General features: G+C 36.1%; 1 protein-coding gene across 2 annotated transcripts in view; it reads right to left on the bottom strand.

Moving 5' to 3' along the window:
• Window positions 1-16,561, bottom strand: part of LOC105225952 (kelch-like ECH-associated protein 1B) — an 87,017-nt gene that overhangs the window by 10,182 nt on the left and 60,274 nt on the right. For both annotated transcript variants that reach the window (XM_049448012.1, XM_049448011.1), the window contains exons 2-5: window positions 12,744-13,084; window positions 12,424-12,681; window positions 2,266-2,948; window positions 1,992-2,197 (exon numbers count right to left, since the gene is read on the bottom strand). In XM_049448012.1, coding sequence (XP_049303969.1) covers window positions 1,992-2,197; window positions 2,266-2,948; window positions 12,424-12,681; window positions 12,744-13,076 — 1,480 coding nt within the window. In that variant the 5' untranslated portion in view covers window positions 13,077-13,084. The remainder of the gene's footprint in view (window positions 1-1,991; window positions 2,198-2,265; window positions 2,949-12,423; window positions 12,682-12,743; window positions 13,085-16,561) is intronic.

Raw genomic sequence — 16,561 nt, forward strand, 5'->3', positions numbered from 1 at the left:
TATTGTCCGATTTGACTCATTTTCACAGAGTGACATAGAAATATAAAAATAATTGCTCGTTTCCAATTTTGTCGAAATCGGTCGATCGGGACCGAGATATGGCGGTGCCAAGCCCATCGTCCAATTTAAACCCCGGCCCTAATAAAGCCTTGTCACATCATCTCGGCGTAAAACTTTAACACTTCTGGCGCATTTAGTTATTGATTTATTACTCTTTTAGTAGTTTTGAACATTACCGTTATATGGAAAGTGAGCGGGGTTTTCATCCGAGTTCAGTCATTTTCACACTGTCAGTAGAAGTTCTTGTAATATTCGTACCGGGCGAATTTGATTGTTGTAGCTTTAGTGTTTTAGGAGATATGCACATTAAACATATTAGAGGATGGGAGCATGCCGCCACACAATTTTCGATTTTTACTATGTCTGAAAGTGCTATGATGACTGAAAAATTCGTTGGCATAAGTGTACCGCAGCGGAAGGGGATTACTTTGAAGGTGATGACATGGACAAAATCAAAAATTCACATTTCAATTTGATCACATTAGTATATCAATCTAAATTAATTTTTGGTTTTAGAAACAATTGTTGTTCACCAAACAATTTTCAGTCATCATAGATTGCGAAAGTAAATAAAAATGTGTAATAACTAATGCATATGAATCCAATATAAATTCAACTAGAGCTTCGAAAATATTTAAATTAGGTATATAAGGACAAGGGGTAGTGTTGACCCGAGTTAACGAACTTGTAACACTATTATCATAAAGATATTCTCACCGAATTAGAGAATTAGAGATCTAAATATCAATATTTCCGATAAAATGTCAGCCATAGACACTAGGGTCCACAAATTTGGTATTTAAGGATTTGAAAAGCTCTGCGATGATTTCGAATATTTTTGGACGTGAGTTGACATAGCTTAAGGCACTTTTTGAACAAGGACTTATTCTAATAATTTTATTAGTGTTTGGTTTATTTTATCTAATGTTATAGTATCATATGGATTTTAAAATTTTTATATATGGGAAATAGGTGTGGTTGTATATGATTTCACGTAAAGCTGCGCTGTAGCTCTTTAATAGAATACCAGGTGCAAATTTTAATACTCCGACGTATTTAGATCTTAGTAGTTTTCAACATATCCGTTATTTGGGGGTAGACTGATTTCAATCATCTTTATTGTAGGAAGAGGTGCTAGAAAGAATTTTGGTTGAAGTAGTTTAGGTGGTTTGTGAGGTATGCACATTCAACTTATCGAAGCGCGGGCAACGATTTAGCGCTCTTCAAAAAAGACGAAAGCTAGTTGGCTGAAAATGTGTATAGTGTTTGTGGTCCTGATACTGTTACAACCGATCAAACGTAATTTTGATTTCATCGATAGCGTTCCGGTCAAAGATTCACCACCCAAAATAACGGAAATACTTGAATCAGATCGAAGTTTTGTTTCGATTGCCCAAGAGATAAATATTACACCAAAAATAGTTTCGCCATTTAAAAAAAGTGGATGCAGTTCAATATACGATGTGCCGTATGTGTTAATTTAATTCTACGAATCGCTGCAGAATCAAAATTATCAATTCCTCTAGCGGATGGTTACTAATTATAAAGTCAAGCGAAACAGTCGCAGCTTAATACCGGTGTGACAGCTTAAACTGTATATAAGCGAGGATTGTTAGTCAAGAAGACTTTGTTATGTCTTTGGTGAGATTGGTAAGAGAAATAATCTACTGTTAAATGCTTCCATACGACCAAACTATTAAACCGGATCTGTACTGGCAACAATTGGACCGCCTGAAGGAAGGAAGGCTAGAAGCGGCCAGCTTTGGCCGATAGGAGAGAAACTGTAAACAGACCACATCACCAGCTTTAAAAAACATAAAAATTGCACCACTATATTTAAATATAATTTCAATTATTATACGTCGTAACATAAACTAATTTCGTTTCATCTTTCTCAACAGCATATTAAATCAATATATAGAAACATTTACCGGCACCACTTCGTTCATACTGCATTGGTTGCACCAAGGTCCATTCATTATTCTCAGGGTGATAGCATTCTACAGTAGTAAGGCGGTCGGTACCGTTGAAACCTCCAATAGCATACAATAAGCGATTTACAACAACCACTCCAACTCCTAAACGTTTTTCATGCATGGGTTGCACCAGTGTCCAGCGATCTTGATCGGGATCATAACTAGTCATATTAAATATATATATGTCCGTTTAATACTTTATTTTTTCCTCTCCGTATACACTACATACTACTCAACTGAACTGTGATATTCCGAACCTGCGGATCCACCAACAGCATACATCAATTCGTCCATTACGGCCACGCCTACTCGGTGTCGAGGTACTGTCATTGGAGCACATGGACGCCATTGTTCCGTAGAAGTATTATATCGGTCCACCCAATCAGAATCGTAGGAAGAACCAATTGAATTGTTTCGCCCGCCGACAGCATAGAAAGTGCCTTTCAAGAAAGCGGCACCAAGGCCAGATCGGGGAATTCGTAAGTTTGGCAACGTTGTCCAGGTTTTATCATCAACATTATAAGCTTCTAGGATATCTAACGACTGCCGAAAAAATCCTCCTGCTACAAAAATCATTCGAGTCGTATTTGGTGTTCGCTCCTTCACAACTGGTCGTTTGTGTAAAGTCAAATCTTTAAATATCTTTGCTAAATATTCCCGACATGCGGGCACTTTTCGTAGCACATCGCAATTTCTCATTTGTTCCTTAAGGAAATTTGGTGTCAGAAACTGACATCTAACAGCATAAAGTATATGTTCCATTTTTGGATAACGATTTTCTTCATCGTATTTAACCCATTTAAGTACGGCATTATATACTTCCCTCTCTTCTTGAACATTTAGCTCATCGCGTCGAATTAGCGCTATCAATTGGTAAGCGGACAACTGCAAAAATTCTTCTTCTTGACAAACCTGCAAATAAAATTTTTAAACACTTTAGGATATCGATATAATCATCATTAACTAGACATTAATTTTAATATTTTAAAATTCCCGTCGATACTAGATGCCTTCGCATCAAAATCTGTATGCCATCTGGGCAAATGGATTTCGAAAACTTCGCCTTTGTTGATGACACCTTGAACCTCATTCTTGAAAGTAAGTAACGAGCAGTCTTTTGACACTGCCCAGTCAACGGGTAACTCTTCTTTTGTTCTTATCAGTTGATGGGTACAGGGCAAATTGCCGACTAAAATAACTCTCGCACTTCTTCGGGTATGACCATTCAAAAGAATTTCGCCCGACGTTTGTTAAAACTGCGACTAGAAAATTTTGGCGGATATCCGTGATTCTTCCAGCTGGAACGAAGTAGCAGCGTAATTGACAACGATTATGTTCTCATTTCAAACAACTTTACCTAAGAGATTATAAATATTTTTTCCGTCATTTTTTAGATATGCGAATGAAGTTTATTACATATGTAGAAACATAATAATAAGTACTTTCCTTTACCCTGCAATCGTTGTTAAATTTTGAATGTCTGATAAACGAAAGCAAATTTAATAAATTCGTTATAACAATATATTTTAGAGGTGAAACAAAAGTGTTGAATGTTCATCGTATTTCAGAATGCCCTAAGTTCATTTATTTATATGATAAAATAAATGAAATGTAACATTTCAACCTGAATAAAAGTGAATTTAAAAGTCATTGAAAGTCACCAACTTTTACCAAACTGCCCAACTCCATCGTTTTTTCTGTCTTGTTTTCTTAGATCATTATTTCGATTTACAGTGGTGGTCATATACTTAGCACACTCGCACTTTTACGAAAAAATGTTCCATAAAATTCATTTCTTTACTAAAAACTTAAATATTTTCCCATATAGTATATTCATATTTCACAGATAGATTAACTTCAATGATAACATAAAGTACGATGTAATCAAAACCTACAAAAAAAAAGTAAGAATAAATGATTACTACGTTGGACACATACTTAGCACATTTCAGGTTTACCTACAAAAACTTTGGCAATCCGCTCCGAACCAAATTGTACTTCAATATTTCGTTGGAAAACCCTTATTTTTGATCACTTCAGAACATCTCTTAGGCAAACTCTCCACCAAATGTCTACATTGTTCCACAGGTATATTAACCCATGCACTTTTAATGTTCTGCCACAATTCTTCTAAATTTTTGGGTTTTTTGCCCTTAATTCTTCTCTCAACTTCACTCCACAAATTATCAATTGGATTGAGATCAGGTGAATGAGCTGGTCACTGCAGAATGGGAACGCATTGCTCCTCCAAGAAATTTTTCACCAAATGCGAAGTATGTTTGGGGTCATTATCATGCATGAAGTGCCACCTTAGAGGCATATGGTCGTCGACAAATGGAATCATGTCTTCTGTTAACATGTTCTTGTAAACAAATTGATCCATTTTTGACGTTATCCTGACGATAGGTCCAACACCGTGCCAAGAAAAGGCCGCCCACACCATAATATTTTCTCCTCCATGTTTCACTGTTTTTTGTGTATACCTAGAATTGTTCTGCTGGTTACTGGGACGGCAGACGTAACGTTTACCGTCAGATCCAAATCTACAAAACTTAGATTCATCACTCCAGAGAACGTTATTCCAAAAAGAAAGTGGTCTGTTGATGTGGGCTCGTGCGAATGAAAGGCGTGCCTCCAAGTTCTTCTTAGAAACAAACGGTTTCTTCTGTGAAATGCATCCACGCAGTCCGCCTTCATTCAAACGTCGTCTAATCGTTTTAGATTAAACCTCTATTCCGTATACTGCATAAACTTCGGTTTTAATTTGTTTAGAGCTCTTGAATGGGTCGTTTTTTTTGAAATACAACGAATTAGATTGTCTTCTATGGAGGTGGTTTTGCGAGACCTAGGAGCTCCCACCGCGGATTTAACTGTCCCAAATTCGTCAAAATATTTAATTGCGTTACAAATGAGCTTCTTTGAACACCCAAGCGTTTTTGTAATCTGGGTTACCGACTGCCCTTCACTTCTTAACTTCACAATTATAGCCCGCTTTTCTTCCGTGCAACACAAACCTCTAGCCTTATCTAATCAGTAAATTTAAATTTAATTCAAAACTACAGTTTTTATATTAAATAATCTCTCACCAACAAAATTTTTTGTATTCGAAAATAAATATTTCTTAAAACTTTAAAAAACTTCGACAGTCTAAGAAGTGTGCTAAATATGTGTCCACTCAAAAAAGCTGCTGATCGTTAAATAATCCTTCTATTTACAACAGTAGTAAAAACAAAGCGACGAAACTTTGCAATATCTTAGCTTGGCGCCTTGATCATGTCTAGTCAAAGTGGCGCCTTTGAATTTTGTAACATTACAAAGAAAACATCGTTTGCATTTAGGTAGAGTGATGTGTGCTAAGTATATGACCACCACTGTATATAAAATGAATACCATTTTTCGAATCATTTTTCATTGCAAACAATCTCTAAATTATTTGAATAACAGTAATTGTAATACCGACTCTATCTGAGAACTATCACTAAGCTGCTCCAATCGTCATTCATTAACATCTTTTTCTCATATTTTTCGGACGCTCCAATTTTTTTTTTTAATAAAAATACATTTTTATCGCTAGACAAATACTTGTTAAAGTCCTTACAATTCATTTCATTGCAGTTATATTGAACAAGTCCAATATTTTTAACAGTCTCAACTGGGAGGCGGTTACGCTCCATACTCCACTGTGTATTGATTAAAAAATACGCCCGCAATTTGCGTTGTGATGCTCACTTTTTTGACGCTCCCGTTTAAAAAAAATAAGGAGGAAACCAGGGAATCAGTGACGAAGGTAAAATCAGGGAATAGATTTTTTTCAACATAATTTCTTCAATTAAAATGCTAAGATATTCTAGATAGATGGTATGTAATAAAACATTTATGAAAATTCCATACAGTCTTACTTAAAAAGCTGAATATCTCGAGAAGTATTAATAATAGCGATACCTAGCCAGCGTAGCCGCTGTCTTTTAATTCGCTGAACTATGTCAATGTCGTCATATATCTCATACAGCTCATCGTTCCATCGAATGCGATATTCGTCGTGGCCAACGCGCAAGGGACCATAAATCTTTCGCAGCACTTTTCTCTCGAAAACTTGCAACGTCGACTCATCAGTTGTTGACATCGTCCAAGCCTCTGCACCATATAGCAGGACGGGAATTATGAGTGACTTATAGAGTTTGGTTTTTGTTTGTCGAGAGAGGACTTTACGTCTCCGCGACGACTGTTTGTTTGATGATAGGAGATATTTCGTCTTGCCCGCGTTCACCACCATTATCATTACCATTACCACCACTTACCCATTCTGGTGAAAACATAACTAACGGCGCAGTTGTTAAGACCAATGATACTAATATTATCAGCATACACCAACAGCTGTACACTCTTATAGAAGATTGCACCTGCTCGATTAAGTTTTGCTGCTCGAATTATTTTCTCCAGCAGCAGGTTGAAGAAGTCGAATGATAGGGAATCCCCTTGCCTGAAACCTCGTTTGGTATCAAACGGAGAGGTCCTTCCCGATTCGGAGCTTTTGGTGTTGCTCAACGTCAGCTTACACAGGCGTATTAGTTTTGCGGAGGTGGTGTGTATCGATTCTCCTTTCACGGGTATTTTCCAAGATTTGACACATGGTGAATATCTGGTCGGTTGTTTATTTGCGAGGTCTAAAGCCACACTGATAAGGTATAATCAGTTTGTTGACGGTGGGCTTCAATCTTTCACACAATACGCTCGATATAACCTTATATTCGATGTTGAGGAGGCTAATCCCACGGTAGTTGGCGCAGATTGTGGGGTCTCCTTTTTTATGGATTGGGCATAGCACACTTAAATTCCAATCGTTGGGCATGCTTTCGTTCGACCATATTTTACAAAGGTGATGCATGCTCCTTATCAGTTCTTCGCCGCCGTGTTTGAATAGCTCGGACGGCAATCCATCAGCCCCTGCCGCTTTGTTGTTCTTCTGGCGGGTAATTGCTATTCGAACTTCTTCATAGTCAGGCAATGGAACGTCTGCTCCATCGTCATCGATTGGGGAATCGGGTTAGCCTTCTCCTGGCGTTGTGCGTTCACTGCCATTCAGCAGGCTGGAGAAGCGTTCCCTCTGGGCATCTGTGACTAGATCACCTTTGGGGGTTCTACAAGAGTATGCACCGATCTTGAAACCTTTTGTAAGCCGCCGCATTTCTTCATAAGAATTTTCGGGCATTACCCTTGTCGGCCAGCTTATCAAGCTCTTCATACTCAAGCATTTCGCATTCTTTCTTTTTCTGTCTGCAAATGCGTCTCGCTTCCTTCTTCAACTCTCGGTATCTATCCCATCCCGCACGTGTGTTGGTCGATCGTAACGTTGCGAGGTAGGCATCCTGTTTTCACTCCGCTGCGATACCAAAAACCAATGCAGCTGTACGTAAGGAGTTTGAAATGCCGTCCCACAGTTTTCTTATACCGAGTTGTTGACGAGTGCTCTCAGGGAGCAGGAGTGCAAGCCGAGTAGAAAATCCTTCTGCTGTCTGTTGTGATTGCAGCTTCTCGACGTCGAATCTTCCTTGTGTTTGTTGGCGTGCGTTTTCTGCTGCGCAGAGGCGGATGCAAATCTTGGCTGCAACAAGATAGTGGTCCGAGTCGATGTTAGGACCTCGTAGCGCACGCACATCTAAAACACTGGAGACGTGTCTTTCGTCTATCACAACATGATCGGTAGCTTGATGAATTTTCCACAACTACAGATAACCATATTTTGGGCCCCGGCGGGGGATGTTTCCTCGTGGAGGCTGAATTTACCACCTGTAGTGCCAAGGATACCTTCTTTGCCCACCCTGGTGTTAAAGTCGCCAAGCATGATTTCGATATCGTGGCGGGGGCAGCTCTCATAGGTACGCTCCAAGCGCTCATAGAAGGCATCTTTGGTCACATAGTTCTTCTCTTCCGTCGGGACATGGGCGCAGATCAGCGATATGTTGAAGAACTTCGCTCCTTTACCTCCACCGAGGTAAATAACAGTACTCGGCGACGGAGTCTCTCTTCCACCACGAATCCAACACCAAATTTGTCTCAGTCCCTGCCCTGTCTATCGCATTTCTGGGACGGTGGTGATGTCAGCCTTCACTCTAACGAGCACATCAACCAGCTGGGCAGCGGTACCTTCTCAATTAAGGGACCGGACATTCCAGGTGCATGCCCTCAATTCGTAGCCCTTATTTCGTTTGCCATGGTCGTCAATAAAAGGGAGGTCTCTCCCGAGGCTTTTTGTTCTTTTTCATTGGTACTGTTTTTTACGTGTAGGGGATGTTTCGCCTTCTCACTTTAGCTCGCCTTCAAACGGATGTTCTTGGGCTACCTAGAGGATAATTGGTCTAAAACCGGAAGTCGTGAGCTGTTTGAGCCATATGTAAAAGAATCGTTTCTGGCCACTCCCAAGTGAATGGCGATCAGAGAACTTTTTTCACTTGCGTGAACTTCTTCACATGACTCCATCCTCCAAGAAGAAGTACCCTGGATACAAAAAAGGGCTTGATATATTGTGCTATAAACTTCTTAAAAATATGAAGTAGGCCGCGTACTTGCCAGTATTCACTTTGTGTGAATAAATTAATCCGTTTCACGAATTACGTTTGAGTGTTCAAATTTCGATTATGCGTTTGTCAACTTGGGCAATATGTCACGCATGTTTTTTATTTGATTTAGTTGTATTGTAAAAAACTTTTTAAAGCCAATTATGTGTTGCTTACAATCGTATTTTTATTTTTAATTTTTATACAAATCTTTTATGATTTAATCACACCTTTTAAGTATTAGCTGAATAAATTAAGCAGATCGCAATTTTCGATGTTGCCCTACTAACAGAAAAAAGATGTATTTGAAAGAATACTGATTAAAAAATTTGAATTGGTAGAATTGGAAAAATCAAATTTCATCGTTCGGCCTTTGCGTTAAAAAACTGTCTTTTGTTATTAGACATTACGTTATATAAAAAAGTTGTAAAAATAAGTAAATTGTTAATAACGTATGCTTACATATTATTGTAGTTCTTCCCTAATAACAATTTTCGGAATAAATTCTATGGATTCACGTGAAAAAATACATAAACGATTAGGAAAATTTTCGAATATGGGAGATTTTTACCAAGTGAAGTTTGCGATAAGAAATTTTTCAATTTTGTAAATTCTGAAAATTAAACTCATCATCTTACTCATAATCATAATATGAAGGAATATTATTATTTTCTAGGAATGTAAAATTCTATATACAGTGGACCAATAAAGTTTACATACAGCTAGTTCTATTAAATTACGACACGTTTATTTGTTACAAAATGAATAAATTTTGTGGTTTTTTTCTATCCATTTCAAAAGATGTATATTTAATATTAAATTTAGCATATCAGAATATTTTTTTTTACACAAATAAAAAAAATTAATGCTAATGCTTAAAATGGGCATAATTTATATCAAAAGTTTACGTACACTAATGATTGTTTATATAAATCAAAAGTAATTACAAGAGTAAATAGAAGTGGCCGATTTTACAACACGATAACGACCCAAACACCCGTCTTATCTTATACGTGCAGGGATGTTATGGAACAGAGATCTGCAATTGGTACCAATAAAATTAGTGCACTTAAGTCATAAGCCATAAAAATTGGTGCAAATGAGTACTCATAATAATATAAAAAATTACCAAAAATCATTCCCACCAAAAGAGAGTGACAACAATTTATGACTCTCTCAATAGTCGACAAATAATTTGACTATACCTACTCACTTTTTTGAAGGAAAGAATAAAAATAATTTGAATAATTTAAAGAATAAAAGTTTAAATTTCGTATCGTGCGCTGAGAAACTATTTCGTTATTGTCTGTTTTTGTAAGTGTTTTAGTATTAATGGTTTTTTATAAAGGTAAATATACTGATATTTATATGTTATAATTTATTTCAAGTTGATCTTACACAATGGAGTCTACCGAAGACTTAGTGGGGAAATTTGCTACGGGTATTTATAAGCTCAGCAAAAAACGGAAGGGCAGAATGCTATTTGGGATATGTTTGCAAAAATAGTTACAGATGAAAATGATGCATTAAAATTGCAGATTTTGGAAGGTATAGAAGGAACTTGGATTCCAAATTGGAATGTATGGCACAAAGTGGCTTATTATTTTTTTCCTTCAGCGTTGCGTCTCCAAGCAAGCCAGTTAAACGAAATTGAAATGTTTTGCACAGCTGAAATAGCAGATGTGAATGGGTTATCGGATTCTTCCGATCTTCCGGAAGATACAGCATCATCTTTTATGAGTTTATCAGCAGGAAAATCTTCTTCAAATAACGAAGAGACTTTCTTCTTTCCAAATCTGTTGACATGTACGAATACTTCTTTAACAGAAGTTGAAAATGTGTCAGATGAACTACGTCGCTATTCTAAAAAAAAAATGTGGAGTTTTTCGAAAATTGTGATGTTAGGCAGTGGTGGAAAAATAATAGCAAACGATATCCGATGTCTAAGTTAGCACTTAAAGTTCTTGCCATTCCTTCTAGCAGTGCAGCATCAGAGCGAGTGTTTTCGCTTCTTCTTCTTCTTAATTGGCGTAGACACCGCTTACGCGATTATAGCCGAAGTTTTCATTGGGTGTTTGTTTTTACGTGGCGGGTCCCAAACCTAGCGCACAACCCTGTGTAGGGGATGTTTCGCCTTCTCACTTTAGCCCGCCTTAAAACGGATGTCCTTAGGCTACTCAGAGGATACTTGGCCAAAGACCGGAAGTCGTGAGCTTTTTGAGCCATATGTAAAAGAATCGTTTCTGGCCACTCCCAAGTGAATGGCGATCAGAGAACTTTCCTCACTTGCGTGAACTTCTACACATGACCCCATCCTGTTTTCGCTTGCCGGTAATATATTACAGAAAAGCGCCAAAGACAGTAGACAGCATTCTTTTCTTACATTTAGTTTACAACAAAAAATTATAAATTTTTCTAACAAAACTTACTTGCTTTTATATGTACCTTTGAATGAGTATTTTTAGTCCTTTTTTCAAGTGCATTAATTTTAAAATAAAGATTTATGAATTTTGTTAACTTAGGTTAGTTTTAAAACATGGACGATCTCATTTTATTTTCAAATAAAAACTTTTAAAAAAATAAAATCGAGCTGCTGGTTTCTGAGTAGTAACTTTTAAAGTCATACGAAAAATCTTCATTGTTGAGTATAAAACTGTATGAAAACATTATAAATAAATAGTGAAATAAATTACCAACATAGAAATTAAAAAAATAATAATAATAAAAAAGCAGCAAACACAATAAAGCTAAACTGAAAATACTCAAGTCACTTAAGTCATTCAAAACTACTATTGGTGTTTCTTGGTGCTTTGACTCATTTCACTTTGATGTGATTGAATTATTGACTCATGAGAGAATGAGTACAATACCAGTTCGTATTAAAAGAAACTTACTCATTATTCATACCCTCGCTATATGTACTTTGCGTAAATGTGTTTTTGTAAATATTTTTGTATATTGAATTTTGATTTATATTCACAAAAACTCTTTTTTGTGTTATTCAGCCAATAACTTAAAAAAGAAAATAATTGCAGATCTCTGTTATGGAATTAAAAATAACTTCATAGATCCGGCAATCACTAGACATTAATTCTATTCAAAAAATCTGGAACTTTTTGGAAAACCGTATTCGAAAACATCCAATTTCATCAAAATAAGGCCAAAAAACTGGATCATGGACTTATTGGGTCAAAATATCCGGAAATAATCCTAGAAATTGAGTGGGGAGCATACATCGATGTCTATAGACAATAATAGCAACAAAATGTAGGCCAAAAACCGCTAAAACTATTGTAATTACTTTTGATTTATATAAATAATCACTAGTGTACGTAAACTTTTTTGATATAAATTATGCGCATTTTAAGCTTTAGCATTAATTTTTTTATTTGTGTAAAAAAAATATTTTGATATGCTAAATTTAATGTTAAATATACATCGTTTGAAATGGATAGAAAAAACCATAAAATTTATTCATTTTATAACAAATAAACGTGTTGTAATTTAATAGAACTAGGTGTATATAAACTTTATTGGTCCACTATATGTAGATGCGGCATGGTTAAGCATCATCGAATAAATCGCCGAATGCAATTTTTGTCCTTCAGAAAGACACTAAACACTAATGATTATTTTATTGTGACATTTGACGACGTTTTGTTCACATATCCATAATATTTAACAGACAATAAGAGTATGTGTCTACGAAATATTTTTTAAGTAGGTATTGAAAATTTTGTGCTCAGACGTACACTTACTAGGTAAAAATATGAAAATTTAAAATATTTAAAGAAGTGCGCATTACAAAGTAAAAAAATATTTTGCAAATTTACCTGTGTAAAATGCCTCTCTATGAAATAGTTGGCTTTCTTCTGAAGATCTGAACACCCATGCTGTTCTGCGAAACTGGCTATACCAATAGCATTGGTTGGATCCAATTGTCTTTCTAAGAAAGCACAACATGCGTTTATAACGTTGGGCACTTGAAACATTGTTGCTGCAGGTAGCAACTGACAGACTGTCACTTCTGTTACTCGTATATGTCCCGTATACATAAAATAAATTATCCTGCCCATGGCGGTGGGACAGACCTAGCACACAAAAGAAAATTTTAATTATAATTTTTTAGTAACATATGAAATCCTAAGCATACTCCTTGTAGTTGAACACGTGACATTTCTGATTCTTTTAAACCTCCTGTAAACATAGCTTTAAAATAAGGTGATGCTGCCGACAAAACCACTTTATGTGCTGGAAATAATTCTTGTTTTACCTCCAATACAACATCTGTAAGCATATTGTGAGATCTCATCATAAACATCATCTTTAAAACTTCTTTGGCGTAATTAGACATGCAGAAAGTCATATCATCATCACGATCATCCACATCTTCCGTTTCTGTTACAGGTGAACTATATGAATAAGGCTTTCGGAATATAAAGTCAGGATTTGGACAATTACTCATAGAGTTGCTACAGTTGCTCATATTAAAATCTGAAATTTAAATCAATAAACTTAAGTCTTGTTTATAAATAAATTTTTTCATACTCTCATTTTAAAAGTAATTTAGGCTGTGATATTATTGTATATGTATAAGTAAAATTAAGATTACCAATGCTCGATATACGAAAAATAGAGCAAAAATTGTTTTCGGTCATTATTCCTGTAATACATATACTCGTATACTTATAATATGAGAAATTATTTCTCACTTTTTAGTTTGATGTAGTTAGTGTTATGTAGCTACTGTTTGCACTTTCTTTGAGAATGTGTTTCAGCTAAGTAGTAATTATGTATAATTTCGTAACGGAAGAAAAAGGCTATAAATAGGCCCAACGAATGTTCTTAAATAAATTATCATGCGCATCGATATTATTTAAATTTGTGTCCAGAGTTTCTATGATATTACAAAAAGTTCTTAATTTTTATGAATAGAATTAAAAAAGAGGATTGTTGGTAAAAACCATAGATGAAATTGATCAACGGTTAAAACGAAGCAAGTTAAACGATTCGGAGGCATAGAGGGGTCAGGGGGCGCATTGTCACACTATTCGTTTAGCTATTTTTAATTTACTTAGTACGAATTTGTGTATATTTATACTTTTCGTAAATATTGTTAAATTATACTTGTATATAGTAAGCCATAAGGTGTCAGTATGGCTATGTTCGTAAATGCATCATGACGCGCATCATGACGATTTCATAACAAACAGAACGTTCAGAAATGCCAATATTGCAACACTGCAATAATCAAGCGTTCAAAAATACAACACTGCTATCAGTTGTCACTCATAATTTCTATCAAAAAATTGTTTACTGCATTTAACTACGATGTCTGACGAAAAGTAAGTGCAAAACTGTTTTATTTTAATTTTTATATTGAAATTTAGTTAAATTATGTTAATAATAATTGTATAAATTATTATTTTTAAATTTTTAGTGAAAATCTTAGTAATGCGGAGACACAGTTATTGCTGAGAGTACGGTTGAGTATGGAGGACGAGTTTAAATCTGGTAGAAAGAAAAAAAATGTATTGTGGAAGAAAGTTGTGACCGAAGTCAAAAATGTAAATCCACATATAAGATTGGACAGCACCACAGCGCAGAGAAAATTCTTAAATCTATTGGCTGTCGCATATAGCCTGGAAGATAATAAATTAATGCGATAAAAATAATGAGGTGGAAGCATTTAAATCAAACCTGCATGGATACTGAGTGGTTTCCTTTGCGATCATAATAACTAATCGCATCTACACTTGGGGTAGGTATATTAAAATGCGTTCCATCTAAACATCCTATAACAAAAGGAAAGGGATTTTCTCTACTATTTTCAAAATTTGTCATGACCTCTTGCTGACGGTCAATAGACGGCCATTTTATTTCGCTTTTAAGATTACAAATGGCTTGGATTGCTTTGTTAAATACACGGTGTGATGTTCCTTTTGCAATGTTGAAGCGATCCGAAAGCTGTCGGAACGTCACCCTGCTATTACATAGCTTCCATAATGTCATGTACAGACAATTCTCTAACGAATGACCATCACGGCCAAGCCTTGCAGTTACCCAGTGTGGAGTCAAAGCCTTTTCCAAAGCCTAATTAAAGTGAAACTATAAATTATTAATTTTCATAAAACTTAGAAAACCTTACCTTAAAAGTGGCCCAATTCATTCGAAAATGGGAATAGAAAATGTCTTCGGGAAATGACTTTATTGTTTTAATAAATGATTTGTTTTTAGGTATTTTTCTTTTTAAAGACAAACATTTGTACCTACAAATTTTTCTTTTTGACTTCAATAACCTTCTTTTTCTTAAATTTAAAGAAAATCTATCATTTCTTTGCTCACAAATTTCGTCTAGTGTTAGATTCAGCAAAATTTCCATTTTAGTATTATACGCGTTCAAAAATGCAAACAAATGTATCTGCAAATTGTCAAAAATTGCATAAGAAGTACCAAACGTCAAACTTGCAGTGTTGCTACTGTTGCTTATGCTGCAAGTCATGATGCATTTACGAACATAGCCTATATCTCAATCGCTGGCGGCATTTCATGGAAGTAACGGCGAGAAAAATGCATACATACGAGCTCGCGCATTCCTGTCTTGCTGCAGAGAAGCAAAAATGGCTTTCCATGGGCGCAAATAGAAGGAGAAATTAGATTAATTAATTAATAGTCTTCCTTCTGGAATTATCCTTAACGGTTTTGAAAAGATCTGTGAAGAATGGAATATAGACCCCTGGGGGACTGCTCATAAAATTCGTATGCCTCAAAAATAAAGACAATACTGATTTGTTTTTACGATTCCGAGGGTATTGTACACCGAGAGTTCGTCCCACCTGGCCAAACGATTAATGCTGTGTTTTACCTTGGTGTTATGAAGCGTCTTTTGTCACGCATTCGTCGTGCTCGACCACAATACCGTGAGGCAAGGTCTTGGCGCCTGTTGCACGATAATGCGCCGTGTCATCGGTCGACGCTTGTCACTGATTTTTTGACAAAAAACTCCATATTAACCATTAATCACTCACCCTACTCACCTGATCTGGCACCCTGTGATTTTTACCTATTTGGAAAACTTCATTTGCCCGTCAAAGGACACTGGTTTCAGGACATTTCAGCTATCCAAAAGGCGATGACCGATAAATTAATTGACCGGGCTAAACGCTGTATCGAAGCACAAGGAAACTACTTTGAATAAAATAATATAACTTTTGAAAAATATTAATTTTTTGTTGTTTTTTTTTAACAGTCCTGTTTCTTTTGCGACTTGTATATATGAAAATAGAAAGCTGATCTACCACATCGCCGAAGCCATCAAGGGCTACCCTATTTCTAGTGGAGTAACAAGGTTCTGTTTTAGGAACTCTCTTATGGAATCTAGTGTATGATGGGGTGCTAAGAATTTCACAACCAAAAAACGTTAAGCTAATCGCTTACGCGCAGTTGATAAACAACTTGATGACCTCCAAAATAAGTGTAACGAATGCATAAATGGTTTTATTCCATGAGTTTGGAACTGGCTGAGCACAAATCAGAGGTATTGCTCATAAGCAGAACTATCAGCGCCAATTACAGAAATCCAAAAGAGAGAAGAGCATAACTATATTACAGCAACAGTGGCAAACCTCAACTAAAGGTTGGACCCACAAACTAATACCTGACATCCATACGTGGATAAGTAGACAACATGTGGACCTGGATTTCCAACTGACCCAAATATTGAGCGGACATGGGTGCTTCAGAGGCTATCTTTACAAATTTCAAAACGACGTCAGGCCGTATTTTTCGATGTTTGCAAAGTCAATAGAAGACTCTGAACATGTGTTTTTTTATTGTCCTCGGTTTCTAAACATATGGGAAAAGTTAGAAACAGCACTAGGTGGTAGTTTAACGGTGGAAAGTTTGACTGCACTTATGTGTCAGTCCTCTGAGAAGTGGAAAGCTGTTCGCGAAGCTGCAACTTCCATCACG

The sequence above is a fragment of the Bactrocera dorsalis genome, chromosome 2, assembly GCF_023373825.1.
Source record: "Bactrocera dorsalis isolate Fly_Bdor chromosome 2, ASM2337382v1, whole genome shotgun sequence".
Classification (NCBI taxonomy): Eukaryota; Metazoa; Arthropoda; class Insecta; order Diptera; family Tephritidae; genus Bactrocera; species Bactrocera dorsalis.